The 19526-nt window shown below is 41.0% G+C and overlaps 3 protein-coding genes across 3 annotated transcripts in view; 1 reads left to right on the plus strand and 2 right to left on the minus strand.

Moving 5' to 3' along the window:
* LOC123516403 (4'-phosphopantetheine phosphatase-like) overlaps positions 1-19526 on the plus strand; it is a 504510-nt gene that overhangs the window by 397730 nt on the left and 87254 nt on the right. The window lies entirely within an intron of this gene.
* LOC123517184 lies at positions 3544-4816 on the minus strand. The gene has a single exon (XM_045277182.1). The coding sequence runs from the start codon at positions 4247-4249 to the stop codon at positions 3710-3712; it is 540 nt and encodes a 179-aa protein (XP_045133117.1). The 5' UTR covers positions 4250-4816; the 3' UTR covers positions 3544-3709.
* LOC123517182 lies at positions 9063-13421 on the minus strand. The gene is made up of 2 exons (XM_045277180.1): positions 9645-13421; positions 9063-9550 (listed from the first exon to the last, which is right to left on the minus strand). The coding sequence occupies exon 1, from the start codon at positions 12818-12820 to the stop codon at positions 11627-11629; it is 1194 nt and encodes a 397-aa protein (XP_045133115.1). The 5' UTR covers positions 12821-13421; the 3' UTR covers positions 9063-9550; positions 9645-11626.

Genomic DNA, 19526 nt, shown 5'->3' on the forward strand with positions numbered 1-19526 from the left:
TCATGCAGTTTTGGAGTTCAAGGTGATAGATGAAGAGAAATCTAGAAGAAATGAAGAATATAAAGTGGGAAGATGGAATTATGCCAAGACAGATTTTGGAAACCTAAAGAAATTCTTTCAAGAGACAAATTGGATGAAATTCAAGAGTGCTAAGGAGCAAATGAAAAGTGGAAGGAATTTATAAAATATACAAAGAAGGTGAGAAAAATTTGTACCAATAAGACAACATAGAGAAGTTGGAAAGCAGGACTGGTTTAACGATAGATGTGAAAAGGCTAGAACAAGAAAAGAGGATGCATGGAAGAGGTGGAGAAGGAAAAGACGGATTAAGCAGTGGGAAAGTTACAAAAGAGCAAGAAATGAATATGTGTTGATTAGAAGAGAAGAAAGAAAGAAACAAGAAAAGGATATAATTGATAAATGTAAAGACCAACCAAGGCTTTTTACAGACATGTGAACAACAACATCAAAAATAGAGAAAGTATTGAAAGTTTAGAAGTAAATGGAGTATGCAGTGAAGATCCCAGGAAATGGCAGAGGCTATGAATGGATGCTTTCGGAAGGTATTCACAAAGGAGACTGCTTTTGACAAACCACTGGTAATGGAACAGAAAGGGATTATGAAGGAGTTTCAAGTAACTGTGGAGGAGATCAAGAATATGATGGGGAGTTTAGAAGTGAGAAAAGCTGTGGGACCTGATGGGGTATCAGGATGGATTTTAAGAGAATGCAGGAGCAACTGGCAGAAAAAGTTTGTGAAGTAATTGATGCCTCATTAAGGGAAGGTGTAGTGCCCCAAGACTGGAAAAGAGCTAACATTGTCCCAATTTATAAATCAGGTAACAAGAGAGACCCATTGAACTATAGACCAGTGTCACTTACAAGTGTGGTAGCTAAGATGTGTGAGAGGGTGGTGAAGAATAGATGGACAGACTTCTTGGAGAAAATGACATACTTTGTGAGTGTCAATTTGGTTTTAGAAAAGGGCGTTCATGCACGACAAACCTGATATGTTACTATTCGAGGGTGATAGATGTAATACAGGAAAGAGATGGTTGGGCTGATGGAATATATCTGGATTTAAAAAAGGCCTTTGATAAGGTACCACACCGGAGACTGATCTGGAAACTTGAAATGGTAGGAGGAGTGCATGGCAGTTTACTAAAATGGATGGAAGACTTTTGGTAGGAAGAGAAATGAGAACAATAATTAAGGACAGACCATCAGAATGGGGCTTGGTGGAGAGTGGAGTTCCACAGGGATCAGTGTTGGCACCAGTAATGTTTGTGGTCTACATAAATGACATGGTGGATGGGGTGTCCAGTTATGTGAGCCTATTTGCAGACGATGCAAAATTGTTAAGAAAAGTGAGATGTGACAAAGATTGCGAACTACTCCAGGAAGACTTGGACAGAATATGGAAATGGAGCTGTACATGGCAAATGGAGTTCAACACGACAAAATGCAAGAAATTAGAGTTTGGCAAGAGTGAAAGAAGAATCAGGAGTATGTACAAGATAGGAAATGAAGACATAAAACCAGTCATGAAGAAAAAGACCTTGGGGTGACAATTACCAATGACCTATCGCCAGAGAGACATATAAACAAAATAATTGGAGAAGTATTGAACTTATTGAGGAACATAAGAGTGGCGTTCGTATATTTAGATGAAGAAATGATGAAGAAAATAATTACTGCAATGATAAGACCGAGGCTTGAATATGCAACAATACAGTGGGCTCCGAACTTAAAGAAACACATAAGGAAACTAGAGAAAGTACAGAGGGCTGCAACAAAATGGTGCCTGACTTAAGAGATTTGACTTATGAAGACAGACTGAAAAGAATGCAACTTCCGACCCTGGAAAACAGAAGAGAAAGGGGAGACCTGATAGCAATATACAGAGTGATGATTGGCATGGAAAAATGGATAGGGAAGATCTGTGTATGTGGAATGAAAGAATGTCGAGAGGGCATGGGAAAAACTAAAATGGCCACTTATATGGAGAGATGTGAAAAAATATAGCTTCCTCATAGAAGGGTGGAAGCATGGAATAGTTTAGATGTGGAAGTGGTCAACGCAAGGAATATTCATGATTTTAAGAAAAAGCTGGACATTAGTAGATATGGAGACGGGACAGTACGAGCATAGCTCCTTTCCCGTATGTTACAATTAGGTAAATACAATTAGGTAAATACACAGCAGAGCCGTCGAGCAGGACGCACGCATCTGAGCAGCTCGCAGAGATTACTACAAAAGGACTTGGACTCAGGCCTAGATGTATGTACATGGGGAGAGGGGGCCATAGGTTCTCCTATCTCCAAATGAAATAAGTGTTAGATCACAGATAGCTACGGAATGAATAATGAAAGAGAGATGGAACCAAGTAACGCCGCCAGGCGCATGGCAGAATCAAAGCATATGCCGAGTGAAAACCAACGCTTTATAGAAAACCCTATTGGTTTAAGGAAACTGACTGAAGATAATATGGAAAAGGATTTCTCGGGTTTCCGGGATGAATGAAGTAATATGAGAAGGCTTATTGATGTAGAAAGAAAATTGATGAAGTAGACGAGACTTACCGTAGTTTAGTTGAAATGTGCTTCTAATTTTACGAAGCAAATCACGTCTGCTGAAGGAACCTTTCACATGAGATACGCCACGTCACCCCACGCTGCCAGACTTTAAAGTGTACGACAATTCACATGATCAAAATTTTCTTCACCAATACTGTGGTTAGTGTTGTTAATTTCACGTCACTTCATACAATTATGGGTGGGAGAGGAGGGCATGTGAAAGCTTCTTTCAGCAGACGTGATTTGCTTCATAAAATTAGAAGCACATTTCAACTAACCTATGGTAAGTCTCGTGTACTTTATCAATTTTACTCCAGCAAATCACTTTTCTGCTGAAGTACGCTTTCCCATGAGGTTTTAAAGCCATGTGGATGTCGTACCTTAATGTTGTTATTATTCATATTTCTTCTTTATTATGTTAAGAATCCATGCTTTTTAGCTAGTTAAATAAAACTTTGAATAACATCTAGTGTTTATTGAGAAATTATAAACTGATGACACCCAAACTACTTTATGGCAGCTTTAACAATTAACTAACTATTCTAATACTGCTTCTTGAAAGGTATCAGTATCTTGGGTTATGGTTTTATCATAATATTTGCAAATGTTGCCTCCCTAGCCCAGCCAGCCTTTGCCATGATGTGGGCAACTGGAACTGCCATTGCCTTGGCCTTTGATGATGCAGCTGGGTGAACACTTCCAGCAGTAAATTTTATAGTATCCACAGATATGTGAAGAACTGACTTGATCCACCTAGAAATTGTGTCTTTAGAGGCATTTTTATGTGGTTTAATGAAACTAATGAACAATTTGCTCTCATCTTCAACATTACTTCTTATATGCTTAGTTCTACTGATATACATTTTCAAAGTTTCAAATACACACAAATTTTTATTCTTTTCATAAGCTTTCACTTTGATAAACTGAACATTGAAATTTGGTCTGCACTGCTTAATATTGCCTGCTAACCACATACATATAAAATTCTTGCCTATGATGATATCCTTTAAAAGTAACAAGTGTAGAGTTTGCACTCTGGCTGCTTGCGTAAGTGCCAACAACATAACTAATTTCAAAGTTAGATAAATCTTTCAAGGAAAGAGAATGTAAAGGGCTCATGCCTCTTAATTTTTCTAAAACTGGCTTGACATTACAAGTTTAATATACCTGGGTTTAGCTGGGCGTAGATTGAATACTCCCTTTAGCAACCTGACAACGAGAGGGTGGTCCCCTGCCCTGCGGCCATCCACTACTATCTCTAGTGAGGAAAGAGCTGCCCTTGCAGTGTTGATACACTCGTACCCGACATCTCTGCAAAAAGTTTCAGATAAGAAATTGATGATTTGTTCTACAGTGGGAGTAAAGGGATCAACTTCCCATTGACTACAAAATTGTGTCCATCTTTTAAGATGCGGTCTGTGTTGCTTTTCTGTTCCTGGTTTCCAGGATGCCATGATGAGTTCTGTACCTGCTTCAGAAATTCCTTGCTCTCGCATTCTTTCCCTGACAGTAGATAGGCCATTAACATTGTGTGTTTCATGATGGGATGCTCTTCTGATGACAGGGGCAGCCTTAATATGTTCTTCCTCGTTATGAGGCGAGGTTTCCTGATGAGCATTCTCACTAACATTCCCATCTAGGGCTGGGATGTCCGTAGTGGCACAACCATCCATCCTTTTGCCTTTTCTGCCCGCACCTTCTGCAGACACCTGGCAATCAAGGAAAAGAGTGGAAACATGTAAATCGACTCAAACTGTGCCCAGTTTATTGAGAATGCATCAAAATGTTCAGCTTCAGGGTCGGGTTTCCATGAACAAAACCTTTTCACCTGTTTGTTAAGTCTGGATGCAAATAAATCAATGCTTGGTAGTCCAAAAATTTTGCATATATCCCAAAAAATGTTTTCATCCAGTTTCCACTCATGTTTATCATTAAATTTGCGAGATGCTGTATCAGCCAAGAAGTTTGCTTTACCTGGTATGTGAGAACATATAATCCATGCTTTGTGCTCTACACACCATTCCCATATGTTAATGCAGATATCATTACAGATCTCAGATTTTATGCCACCTATTTCATTAACATAATTCACTGCTGTGGTGTTGTCACAAAATATTTTTGTGTTCTTCCCCTGAATTTGTTGTTCAAATTATTTCAGGGAAAAAAGGATGGCTTTGAGTTCCAGTGCATTAATATGTAATTCTCTCTCTTCTGGCAACCACCTGCCATTTGCTGTTTGGTGGTTAAGGTAGCAGCCCCAACCTAAGTTTGAAGCATCTGTGTACATCTCAATTTCAGTACCTGCCCTGCAAATTTTCCTATTTTCACCTGCCACATGATTTACCTTACAGTTCAAATCTGTTTTCATTTCTTCTGTAATTTCCATCCATTTCTCAAAGTTGCCTCTTTCTTTTGCTAAAGCTGCAATTTTTGCTCTTTCTAACTTTCTGTAATGTAACTTACCCATTTCAACTGCTGGGATTGCAGCAACCAAAATGCCTATTACTCTAGCAACTTCCCTGATTTTGTCTTTCTTTTTGTTCATTAATTGTTTACAACTATTCACAAGGCTAATTATTTTGTGCTCTGGTAGCATAACTGTCATGGTCTCTGTGTTGATGATATTACCCAAATATTCAATTATTTTGGTGGGTTGTACCACAGACTTTTCTTCATTGATGCAGAAACCCATTTTGCTTAAGACCTGTATTGTGCTTTGTATGCATTCCTTGCAACCTAACCATGAACTGCTGCACATGAGTGTCATCAATAAGCTGGTGATAGTGTATCCCTTCTCTCTCAACTTAGCAAAGATAGGCTTCATTAACTTAGTAAACAGCCGAGGACCATCAGAAATACCATTGGGAAGCCATGTGAACTGGTAAATTTTCCCCTGCCATTTAAAATAAAGATATTTTTGTTGCTCATCTGCTATTTTTACTGAATAGTATGCATGCCTTAAATCAACTGAAGCCATCCATGTAGTCATTATTATTGATGAGCCTAATTGCTTGCTCAAAGTTTTCTATCTTAAAATGTTTATATGTAATATGCTTGTTTAGCTTCTCTAAATTAAGGACCATTCTATATTCTCCATTCTTTTTCTTCCTCAGAAAAATAGGGGATATAATCTGCTCATTTTGTCTATGAGTTTCTGTGATCACTTTAAGCTCTAGCAATTTAGTAATTTCTTGAGATAAAATTCTTTGTTCTTCAATGCTAAACACATACAGGCAACCCCCGTTTAACAAAGGTTCACACAACGAAATTTCACTACAACGAAGGTTTCGTTTTACTACCATATGCTCGTTTAACGAACACCAAACTCGCTTTAACGAAGTTTTATCCAGGTAATTTTTTTCCAAATTTGAAAGCCCCACCGTATCATGCAAGCTGACAGGCTTTTGAATACACCAGGAGCTGCTGGTACTAGCCTGCCTCAGAAGAAATCCTGAGACACCTGTAGAATAAAGATCAAGATCAAGCCTCTCGTGGACAACACAGGTGCTGCCGATACAAAGGCCTGACTCAGAAGAAATTCTGCGTCACCTGTAGCATCAAGATCAAAATCAAGATCACGCGCACCACTCACTCCCCAGTCAAAGCATAACAGCGTCACCAGCAGCTCATCTTCCCTAGTTCAACTTACCACCAAAACGCCCTGCAATGTGGCCTAACGTTCTTAAGAAGACCAGGAAGTGTCTTACTCTCGAAGTGAAGCTGGGTATCATTCACAGACACGAGAGAGGCCAGAAAACTAATAACATTGCTTGCCACCATCTTGACTCCATCTACTGTCTACTATTTTCAAGTCAGCAGACTCCATTATTATTAAGAAGGCTGGTGAGACCGCATCTTCCTTGAAAGCTAAAAGAACCACCTGAACTCGTGACTCTACAATGGATAAAATGGAAAGCCTTGTGGAAATGTGGTTCATAAGTTTTGTATGCGGTACCATGATGTGCATTTTGTTTACATTCCACAGGTTGCCAGTTAGTGTATTTCCTGTTTCACTCTCCCTCCATTCATAAAGTTAAGATCATCAACATTATAAAGTTACGTACATACATACATTAGTGTACATTATAATGACTTAAATTAAACTACCTAAATGTGTAACTTCATAATTTTTACTTTCATTAAACCTTTTACTGCACTATGATGCATTCTCGCTTTGCTTACTCTCAATGGAAGTTCAAATCAGGGGGTTAAACTTGTTATAATCGGTTCACTTAACGAAGTTTCGCTTAACGAACCCCTTTGGTAAGCGGGGGTTGCCTGTATTCAATTTCTTCATGAAATAAGTGTTCAATGTTTTTAACATCAATATCAAGATGACAATTTGCAACAATATCTAAAATAAATGGATCACTTGTGATCTTATGCCATTCATGCACAAACTTATGAAATCTACCTGCTTCAAATTTTTGGCTTACCTGAGTTATTGCCGGGGATTGCTGTGCCCCCAGCCTCGGGTGTTTTTTGGCTCATTTTCCTGCCTGGAGAAGGACTGCCTTGTGAAGCCAACCCTGCGGTGCCCGTAGGAGTGGAATCTGGTTGAGAAGCCCCTATAAGGATTTCTCCCCAAAAATCTTCTTGCTTTTGTCCCACTGAACTTGCCAGTGGCAGATTTCCATGATGAGAAAGACTTCTTGGGTGCAATTTTGTTCCTGAGCTTTTCAGACTCCTCAGTCTGTCTTGCTGACTGCGAGACATCGTCACCAAACAGATACCGTGTCATAGGTACCTTATCTGAACACAAGTGAGTGTATTTTGGATTAATTTCCCGCTTGATGATGAATCACCTGGCCAAATTATTACGGTGGTTGGCATTCCCAAGTAACACAAGAGCTCCATTTATCATACCCACTTCCTGGGCAACCCCTGCATTACCTTCATCTTGTGCAATTTTGTCTAGAGCAGTGAGAGACTTTATGATGATAGTGGCAGCCATCAGAATGTCCTTGTTGACCTCTCATACGAGAATCAGTCATTTTTGCTTCAATCTTGAGAGCATCAAACAGGGGTTAGTGCATGGCAGTTGCCGGGCCTCTTGGTAACCTCATCCTCCGCAATCTGCTTGTATTCTTCTTCACGCATGCCGTGGTCAAATAGATAATTCACCATATCAGCCACTGGCAGCTCCATATCTTCCGAAATGTCTTCCAAAGGCCCATATGTTTTTGTACTATGCAAGAGTGCGCTGCCAATACTTGGTTCATCGTGAATTTCACCATCTTCATCCTCATTACTACCAGCATTAAAAACCAGAGAAGCCAGCTGTAGAATCCGTAAGTACTGACTATGTTGAGAGAGGACTTGCTACTCCACGTTCGTGGCGATGTGAAGCATTGTTGCTGGTGTTGGCGTCACCTTGACTTCCCTCACGGCCTCTTGGGGCTGCATCAGCACCCAACATGCCTTGTTGCTTGTTGTAGGCAGACTTATCCTTGTCCTTCTTCAATTCATTGATTTCATCATGTAGCTCAGATATAGCCTCAAACATTATTGCCCAGGGAGGGGAGTTAGCATCATCCGGTGAGGTACAAGGTGTGGGAGGAGGCCCTGCCGCCCTTGTTGCCCTGAGGGCTGGCATTCCTGTCCTCGATCATCCCTCATGGCAGAGCTACAGCTGCGTATCGATCTCTCTCGGTATGAAGAAGAGCTCCTGTGCTTATTTCTTTCAGAAGAACTACTTGAACTTCCTCCGTAAGAGGATCTGTCTTTGGTGCCAGAAGCATGTCTCCCCAATTGGGAGCCTTTGTCAACAGAAGCCATGTTGGCGGGGCACTGCCACCCCTCAACCCAGCAGAATAACACTTAACTGGGCAAAATATGAGCACCAACCCGCTCCGCAATCGGATAACGGGTAGAAATGGCCACTGAAACTCGTGAGACCAGAAATTTTTCCGTGAAACAGGTAAAAGGTCAATCCCAAGCGAAAGAGGTAGGATGAATGTCTGGACAGCGTGAGATTACTAAAGCAACTGGTGGCGTGGGGTGATGTGGCGTATCTCATGGGAAAGCGTACTTCAGCAGAAAAGTGATTTGCTGTAGTAAAATTGAACAAATAGACGAGACTTACCTGTAAGTTGAAGTATGCTTGGGATTTTATGAAGCAAACCGCCACTGATGGCCTTGGAACCTTCACATGAGATATGCTTGCCTCGAACCACACCAGACTTTGAAACCAGACGACTACCCACATGCCATAAGAAAGTAAGCACATATCGTACATAATAAAAGTACCCGGCCAGAGAATGATATTACCAGGGCAGGGAGTGGAGGACATGTGAAGGTTCCAAGGCCAGCAGTGGCGGTTTGCTTCGTAAAATCCCAAGCATACTTCAACTTACAGGTAAGTCTCGTCTACTTGTTCAATTTTACCTCAGCAAACCGCCCTCTGCTGGCGGAACCTCCACATGAGGCTTTTGAAGCCATGTGGGTAGCGGATGTAGGAGGAACATATTTGAATGAAAGCAAAGGAAGATGCAAAACAAAATTTACTGGAAATACCTGCCAGCATACATGAAGGTACATGTACAAGATAAGAAAGTAAATGAAACCTAGAAAACTTAAACTGAAAGTACACCTGCAGTTCCAAACTCATAACCATACTGAATACAGAATGTCAACCAAAGAAACAATAAAACAACAAAAGTAACTCCAGTTAGGTACAGTCAAAATGTAGAGTCTGGACCCTCGCTGCTTGTGTAAGAGCCATAAGAGTAACTAGCTTTAGGGTTAAAGTTTTAAGGGGTAGCTCATGGAGAGGATGCAAGGAGCGTAACGTGTCCAGGACTGGAGCCACGTCCCAAGTGACCGTGTATCTGGGGAGCGGAGGCCGGAGGTTGAACACTCCCTTCATAAATCGGACCACCAGAGGGTGGTTCCCCGCTCGGCAGCCATCAGTGACAATACCCAGAGAAGAAAGAGCACTTCTGGCAGTATTAAGGCATTCATACCCCACGTTCCTGTGAAAAGATTCAGTCAGAAAATTAATAACACAAGTTACTGTGGGATTAAGGGGATTAATGTGTCTCCTACTACAAAAGTGTGTCCACCTACTGATGTGTGGTCTGTATTGTCTGGCCGTCCCCGGCTTCCAAGAGGCCATGATGATGTCTGAACCGTCTGCAGATATGCCTCGTGCTTTGAGAGACTCTCTGATAACCTGCATGCCATGAGTTGTGTGTGGACCAAAACTGGGTGTTGGGCTGCCGAGGACGGATGTGTCAGAACTGCTTGCCCCCGCATAATCAACCGAGGGTGGTCGACCAGCATGTGCAACAACATGCCCATCCATGGCTGTGACGGCCACAGGGGCACCACCATCCAGCCCTCGGCTTGTTCGGCCCGCAGTTTCTGTAGGCACCTAGAGATGAGTCAAAAAGGGGGAAACATGTAACAAAGAGGAAACATTGACCACTTGATGGAAAAGGCTTCAAAGTAAGCAGCTTCGGGGTCCGGCCTCCAAGAACAGAAAAGCGGAACTTGTTTGTTCAGTCTGGAGGCAAACAGATCTATGGTAGGAGTGCCAAAAAACATGACACAGGGCACGAAAAATTACACATTCAGTTGCCATTCATGGCGTTCGTTCCTATGACGAGATGCCAAGTCTGCCCTAACATTGTCTTTACCTGGAATGAATGAGCAGGTAATCCAAGCATTATTTTGCCAAACACCACTCCCAGATAGCTGTGGCAATGTTGTTGCAAGTAAGAAATTTGGTACCTCCCATTTCATTAATGTAAGTCATTGCCGTGGTGTTGTCACAAAAGACTTTGATGTGCTTGTCTTTTAGGTCAGTGGAAGGTCTGCAGAGCAAGTAAAACAGCCTTAAGTTCAAGGGCATTTATGTGAAGGTGTTGTTCCTCTAACGACCAACTGCCCCCAGTGATACGCTCATTTAAATGACCTCCCCAGCCTGTGTTGGAAGTGTCTGTGTGCAAGGCAATGTCCGCACCTCCCCTGAAAATCAGTCTGTTCTGGATGGAAACATTATGAACCCACCATGTCAAATCATCTGTCATATCCTTAGTGACCTCCAACGTTTTGTCAAAATCTCCTTTTGCTTGTTGCAAAGCCAAAATTTTTGCCCTTTCCAGTGTCCTGTAGTGCAATTTACCAAGAGTCACAGCTGGAGAGGCAGCCACCAAAAGACCAGTGACTCGAGCGACTTCTCAAATTTTATCCCTGTCTTTACTCATGAGAGACTTACAAGCCAGCAGGATCTTATTGATCCTGCATTCAGGCAAGGACACAGTCATACTTTGCGTATCAATCATGTTACCTAAATACTCAATACGCTGAGTGGGAACAAGCACTGATTTCTCAAAATTAATGTGAAACCCCAGCTTCGTCAACAACTGGATAGTGTCATGAATGCAGTTTAAACAACCCTGCCTGGTACTGTTACAAATGAGGGTGTCATCAATGAAACTAGTAATCCGGTGACCTTTCTCCCTTAAAGCAGCAAACACGGGTTTCATAAGCTTGGTGAAAAAACATGGGCCTTCAGACACACCATTAGGTAAACAGGTAAACTGATAAATGTTGTTATGCCATGTGAAACAAAAGAAACGCTGTTGTTCCTCTGCAATCCTAACTGAATAATATGCGTGTCTCAAGTCAACAGAGGCCATGAAATCCCCCTCACTTAACAAAGTAATTGCCTGTTCAAAATTTTCCATTTTGAAGTGTTTGTATGGAATGTAGGTGTTGAGTTCTTTTAAGTTCAGCACCACCCTAGCCTCACCATTCCTCTTTTCCCTTAAAAAAATTGGAGAGATGATTTGATCATCTGTCCTCTGTGTACGTTTGATCACCTTAAGCTGTAAAAGTTTGGCAATCTCCCTAGAAACAATCTGTTGTTCTGGCACACTAAAATGATATTCAAGATCACCTGCAAATAAGTGGGCAATGTCAGCTGAATTGATGTCAAAATGGTAGTGTTGAACAATATCTAAAACAAAAGGATCTCTAGTAATTTTATGCCACTCATGAGCAAAATACTGAAGCCTGCCAGCTTCAAAAGTGGTACTTGCCTCTTATGGCCGGGGCCGGTACTGGGAGCGGCCTCTGCCATTTTTTGACTCCGTGTCCTGGCGGCTGGGGCCTGACCTCAGACCACTCCTGAAGGCCGGTCGCGACGGCACGTAAGGGTGGACTCTGGAGGACCAGCCCCTGTGAGCAGGCCGACCCCAGACTCCACGCGACCTGCCCCCTGCGAACTTCCATGCAGACACCGGCTTCTTCATGGTAATTTTGTTCTTGAGCTTCTCTGTGTCCTCAATCTGCTTTGCAGAAAGAGAAACATCATCGCCAAAAAGACACTGTGATATTGGGACCTTATCCGAACACAGATAGGCATACTTTTGGTTCAACTCCCGTTTCATCACGAACCGACGAGCAATGTTAGCATTGCCTAACAAGGCCAGAGCCCCATTTAACAAGCCCACTTCGTGCGCAAGCACAGAATGACCCTCATCTTGCACCACTTTATCCAAGCGCAAAAGAGATTTTACAATGATGGTAGCCGCCCTCTGAATGTCTTTGTTGACGTCCTTCAACCGGAAATTCGCCTTCTTGGCATCGGTGCGCAAAGCCTCCAAGACTTGCGGATTACAGTCTACCAGTGCGAGGGCAGGACAGTTAGCAGGCCTCTTGACCATGTCATCCTCTTTGTAGTCATCTTCTCGCAAACCACTGTCGAACACAAAGTTCACCATCTCGGCAACCTTCGGGTCAATGTCAGCCGAAACCTGATCGGCAGGCCCAAAGGCCTTGGCCGCCTGCAACAAGGCGCTGCCGCCCGTGTCCTGACCCACCGACTCGCCGTCACTAGCAGAGTCGTGAAAACCCGAGAAGTAAGCAGGGGAACTCGGCCGATGTTGACCAGTAGAAGTCCCTGCCCCGTCAATCACTGGTGGCGCAGGGGAAGCCACCAATCTTGCAACCTTCAACGTGTTGACGTCCTCCCGCAGCTCTGCCAAGGCTGCCATCACAGCATCCCACGGGGCACCACTGGTAGATAACGCCGGCCCTGCTTGCGACCAACTACCGCCAGACCGGCGCCTCGGTCTGTAAACATCCGACCGTCCAGCAACTGGCGACGAACTGCTGGACCTGCGGCTTAAATCGACGTCACAGGGCACCGCAAGGCCTGGCCTGGAAGACCTGCTGCGCCTCAGAGCAGCTGGCGAACCCCGAGGGTCAGCAGACACCCCCTCAGCAGCAGACATGGTTGCAAACCTGGTGACGAAAAACACAATCCAGCCGAGACCAATATGAGCGGCACATGCACTGCGTAACAGTGGAAAAAACAACCAAATTCCAGTGCTACCCGCTCCTAACAGGATCACGGGTAGAAGGCACTGTACCTGCGTAACAAGTGACGTGGCTTTACCTGAAAAAACAACACCGTGCGAAAAACACTAAGCCCGCACAGCGCGTCCGTCCAGTGCGGTGCCAAGGAAACAACTGGTGTGGTTCGAGGCAAGCATATCTCATGTGGAGGTTCCGCCAGCAGAGGGCGGTTTGCTGAGGTAAAATTAAGATATATGAAGATGATGTCCAGTCTCATGGACAAATAAGACCGACTGCAAACAGAAAACACAGCCCTGAAATTGAGAGTAGCTGAATGTGAGAAGGTCAATGGAATAAACCAAGAATTAAAAGAAGAGATTCTAGAAATAAGGAAGCAAAATGACGCTCTAAAAACCACGTGCCAGAATTATGAAAGCTCTTTAAAGAGCTTGCAGGATAAAGTGCAGGTCGGGATTACAGACAGGGCAGAAGGTGGTCAAGGTAATAACAAATTGAAAGAACTAAGAAATGAATGGAAACAGGAGCAAGAAGAAGAAAAAGACTAATTTTCAGAAGTGGTAAGGAGACAAATTCAGGATGACACAAAAGTTGCTGTAATAGAAGTTATCAAGGAAAAGGAAGATATGGTGCGGGATGCAGTGGACAAGAAAAAAAGCTTCGTGATTTATGGAATGAGGGAAAAGAAAAACCCAAATAAATTCACAAAGGAACGTGAAGAAAGGGAAATGGCCAAAGCTGTTATCAAAAGAGTACAAGACAGCACACAAGAATTTGACCAGAAGGTGGAGGAAGTGTTTAGGTTGGGAAGGTACAGTGAAGGTGAAAATGAGATCTTAAGTGGCTGTACAGGAAATTATGGCTAGAAAAGGGAAGCTGGCCGATGATGTTGATCACAAGGAAGTATGGATAAATAGAGATATGAACTTAGAGGAAAGGGAAAAGGAGAAAGTGCTAAGAAGTGAAGCTAAGGAAAAAAAAAAAAAAAACGAGAAAAGGACAGAGATAGAGGAAGAATTTCTACTGGAGGGTTCTGGATATGAGACTAAAGAAGTGGTACCTAAGGAAAAAAGAGGAGGTCGTGGAGGAGGCAATGAATTAAGAGTGACTTATACTAACATAGATGGGTTGTTATCAAGCATATTGGAAGTTCAGGATTATTTGAAAGAGAAAAAGCCGGATGTAATGTGCATCAATGAAACAAACCTGAAAAAAGAGATCCATGTTAACTTTAAAGAGGAGGGACAGGAAGGATAAAGGAGGAGGAGGAGTGCTAACAATGGTTCGTGATAATATATGTGTGGAGGATGTGCAATATGGTGAGGATAAGGTGGAAGTAATGGGAGTAACAATCAGAAGAGAAGATTTGAAGAAAAGAAAAATTATAGTTACATATGTTCCATGCAAAGAGAGGTGATAAAGTGCCTAGATAACATGGTAAGAAGAGATAGAAGAATACTCTTAGTTGGAGACTTCAACTGTAAAAACATAAACTGGGGAGAGATGGAGGTGGAGTGAGAAAGTGTTACAGTTGACTATGGTTAATACAATGGACCAGTGGGTGGAGGAGTCAACAAGGTACAGGGGGGAAGAAGAACCATCGTTGCTTGACCTACTTTTCACAAAGAAACCAGAGTCCCCTCCAATCATACAATACCTTAGTCCAATGGGGAAAAGTGATCATGTGACATTAGAGATGCAAATGCAGGAGGAAGATGAGATAAGTTACAGAGAGGACTATAAAGGAGAGAGATTAAATTATGCAAAAGTGGATTTTGAAAAATTAAGGAGTTATTTTGCTGATATTGAGTGGAGTAATATTATGTGCAAGAAGACTGTACAAGGGAAATATGACATATTCTTACAGAAGTACAATAAAGGATTAAAAAAGTTTGTTCCTGTTTATAGAGTTCAGAAAAAAAAAATACATGCTTGGTACAATGCTAGATGTATACAAGCAAAAATGGTAAAGGATAAAGCGTTGAAGAAACTCTTAAAGCAGGGAAATGACTATACTTGTCGGCAATACAAAAATACTAGAAATGAATATATTAGAGTAAGGAGAGAGGAAGAAAGAAAGTTTGAGAAGGATGTAGTGGATAAAAGCAAAGATGAACCTAAACTTTTCTACAAGTTTATAATAGGCAAAACAAAGAATATGGAAACAATTGAAAAAATAATCAAAAAAGGGAAGACATACCAAACAGAGAAGGAAATGTGTGAATTAATGAATAGGAGCTTCAAAACGATATTCACTGCAGATGATGATTTCACAGAACCTAATAGGACATTGGATGGCCAAGGATTACAGGAGATTGCAGTGCACAAACAGGATATTGGAAGATTACTGGATAAGTTGGAAGTCAGAAAAGCAATGGGGCCAGATGGTATATCAGGTTGGGTGTTAAAAGAATGTAAAGAGCAATTACTGGATCCAATTTGAGAAATAATCAAAAGTTCAGTAAATGAAGGGAAAGTTTCACTAGAGTGGAAGAGAGCCAACGTAATACCGATATTTAAAGGAGGAAAGGCAACTGAACCACTAAACTACAGACGAGTGTCACTTACAAGTGTCGTTGGGAAGTTATGTGAAATAATTATCAAAGAAAAATGGGTTAAATTTCTAGATGAGAAGCAAGTCATATCGAACTGTCAATTTGGGTTCAGGACAGGGCGGTCATGTGTATCAAACTTGTTAAGCTTCTACTCGAGAGTTATTGCAGGACTTGAAAACAGAGATGGATGGGTAGACACAGTATACCTGGACATTAAAAAGGCTTTTGATAAAGTCCAGCACAGAAGACTTCTTTGGAAACTAGAGAACATAGGAGGATTGTGTGGAACCTTGCTCGGATGGACAAGAGATTATTTGAAGGATAGGGAAATGAGAACTGTGATTAGAGATACATACTCATCTTGGGGTCAAGTAACTAGCAGAGTGCCACAAGGTTCAGTGTTAGCCCCCATTATGTTTCAAGTTTATGTAAATGACATTCACATTGGGATAAACAGTTATATGAATCTATTTGCTGATGATGCAAAAGTTGCTAAGAGTTATCAAAACCAGAGAGGATTGTCTGCTGTTGCAGGAAGATTTAAACAAGATTCATGAATGGAGCAAGAAGTGGAAATTGGAGATTAATGCCAAGAAATGCCACATAATGGAACTAGGAAAGAGAAAGAGAAGACCAGTGTGTAACTATTTGATGGGAGAGGAGCAAATAATGAAGACTAAAGAGGAAAAAGATCTTGGAGTGATCATATAAGAAAATCTGAGCCCTGATAAACACATAAGCAAGATATTTGGATTATCATATAAGATGTTGACTAATATAAGAGTGGCATTTCATTACATGGATAAAGATATGATGAAAAAAAATCATCACAAGCATGATACGCCCAAGGCTGGAATATGCAGCAGTGGTATGGTCTCCGAGCTCTAAAATGGATATGACAATTGGAAAGGATACAGAAGATCGCTACTAAGATGGTGCTGGAATTAAAGGACCTCACATATGAAGAACAACTGAAGGAAATGGGACTGCCAATCTTACAAGATAGAAGAGAATGGGGGGACCTAATAACTATATATAAAATAGTAAATGATATTGAAAAAATAGACAAAGAAGACCTGGTGCTGTTGATGGAAGAAGATGGAAGGACAAGAGAATATGAAAAAAGATCAGGATAAGGCAGTGTGTGGAGGATATTTGAAAATACAGTTTTCCACACATAGTGTGCATAATTTTAAAGAAAAACTAGATAAATGGAGATATGGAGACAGGACATTATGATCCTCGCTCGAACCCTGTACAATACAACTAGGTAAATAAATACACACACTAAGATATATATACAATAATACTCCACTTAACGAACAGGATTGGAAGTGTCAAAGCTATTTGTAGAGCGGAAATTCGTTAAGCGGATGTAATTTTCCCATAGGAAATAATGGGAATAGTGGGGATGTGTTCTGGGCTGGTCCCCAACATACCACATGGCTTAAAAAATATATACATATATATTTCTATTAGCTTGTTGCAAGCCTTGTCCCCAAGAAAGGATTGTTTTGTAATGCGTAAAGTTAAATCTTACATGAAATACCAAAAAATAAAGCAGAGATGATGAGATCGGCCACAGAAAGTGGAGACTCCGGTGACTTAGCCGCTTCTTCTTCTTCTTGCGATCTTTTTAGCTTGGCGTGTTGTCTTTCACCACGATATTAAATTTGTTTTCACTCCTCTATTGCCTGCTATAATGGATATCATATCTTAGTATTCATATACGCTCATGCCATGAGGATAACCTGGACTCCATGGCAGTGAGTGATAGTGAATTACTAATGAGATACTGCGGTATTTCATTAGTAATTCACTATCACTCAGTCCCACAGAGTCCAGGTTATCCTCATGGCATGAGCGTATATGAATACTAAGATATGATATCCATTATAGCAGGCAATAGAGGAGTGGAAATAAATGTAATATCGTGGTGAAAGAAAACACGCCAAGCTAAAAAGATCACAAGAAGAAGAAGCAGCCAAGTCGCCAAAGTCTCCGCCGTTTGTGGCCGATCTCATCATCTCTGCTTTATTTTTTGGTATTTCATGTAAGATTTCACTTTATGTATTACAAAACAATCATTTCTTTGGGGCTTGTAAAGGCTTGTAGAAATATAATAATATATATATATATATATATATATATATATATATTTTTTTTTTTTTTTTTTACCCATGTGGTATGTTGGGGACCAACCCAGAACACATCCCCCATATTTCCATTATTTCCTATGGGAAAATTACGTCCGCTTAGCGAATTTCCGCTCTACAAACAGCTTTGACACCCCCTATCCTGTTCGTTAAGTGGAGTATTACTGTACTAGTACTGTAGTTAAATAAAATGTGTGTTTGGTACTTCATTTATTGTCTTTTTTTTTTTCAGTCGCTTTGGTAAAAATGTTTTTTTTTTGGGAGGATCTGGGAACGTAACCCCTACTTTCCCATAGGGCCTATTATTCGCCCAACACGAATCTCGCCGTGCACGATGAGCTCAGGAACGTAACTGTCGTGATGGGCGGTATGATAGTATATATATATATATATATATATATATATATATATATATATATATATATATATATATATATATATATATATATATATATATATATATATATATATATATATATATATATATATATATATATATATATATATATATATATATATATATATATATATATATATATATATATATATATATATATATATATATATATATATATATACAGGTAACTTGATTTACGCGATAGGTGTGTTTCAGGAGATATCACGTAGATCAAAATTTGTGTAAAACAAACAAATAATTGTCATAAGAAACAATAGATAATATGGGGGATGCCGGATGTGGTCCAAAAAATTTCATACAAAATGCTTTATTTATTTGGCTAAATTAACGTTTTTATTATTTACCATTCTAAATACTAGAAGTGTATTTAAAGTATAGGAAAAAGCAAGGAATAATAAGAGAAAGCAAATAATAACAAGAGAAAACAACAAAACAAAGAATACATAAACACAACAATCACTGCGTCACTGCCTTCACCACTCAAACCACAGTCAGTCACCATCTTCCTCTGAGCTTTTCAACTTTATCAAAAATCCACTTATCAAAAATAACCTCAAATGCAGAAGAAGATGAAGGACATTTTGGGGCCATCTTGGTGAATTATAGGCAGATTGAAGGGATTCCGTCTTTACTCATTGCTGGCAGACTGCAAATGAGGCACGAAAAGAGCAGAGCTCCCACCTATCGGCCAGCTGTGGTACTCTGGTGCGCAGTTTGAAATTGCGCCTGGCACTCAGTTTGAAAATGTGGTTGGGCCAAATCACATTTAACCCTTTCCTTTCGGCAATCGTATATGTACGATTGCATCAATGCGTCTGTAGCGACGGCGATCATACCCGTAATCAAGAATTTTTGCGCCTCAATTTTGAGCTCCAAGCGCGGTTTCTCGAGTCAGATGGTGAGTGGAAGTGTCTGCCATGTTTCCACATGTAGTGTTGTCACTATAGCTCTGGAAATTTAGCGGTAACTAAGCTATTTTCCCTTTCTCCGGGCGACACTTGGCAACCCCAGCGACCCGCCGGGTGGAAAGCACCATGATAAGTGCGAAGAGACATCCTGATAAGAGCGAAGGATCTCAGATCATAACATGGAGCAGGACAGAACATATGTATTTAGCAGTGCTTCTGAGTTTGAAGACAATGACAGTGCATATATAGAAGAAACTAAAGAAAGCAAAGTCATTAGTGAGGACTCTGAAAGTGAAAAAAAATATTACCTATCATTCTTTCATGTTAATTTTTTCATTATCTTTGATTTTATAATAAAATAGTAGAAGGTAACTTGTCAGAGAGAGAGAGAGAGAGAGAGAGAGAGAGAGAGAGATCAACTAACAGGTTGGCGCATGAAAGCGTGTGTAATTCACCTCGGTCGCCTGCTGGTCACCCAGCCAGTCTTCCCCATTACATGTGCGTGTGTGTTTGTGTGTGTGTGTGTGAGAGAGAGAGAGAGAGAGAGAGAGAGAGAGAGAGAGAGAGAGAGAGAGAGAGAGATAATG

This window comes from Portunus trituberculatus, chromosome 41 (assembly GCF_017591435.1).
Source record: "Portunus trituberculatus isolate SZX2019 chromosome 41, ASM1759143v1, whole genome shotgun sequence".
Lineage (NCBI taxonomy): Eukaryota > Metazoa > Arthropoda > Malacostraca > Decapoda > Portunidae > Portunus > Portunus trituberculatus.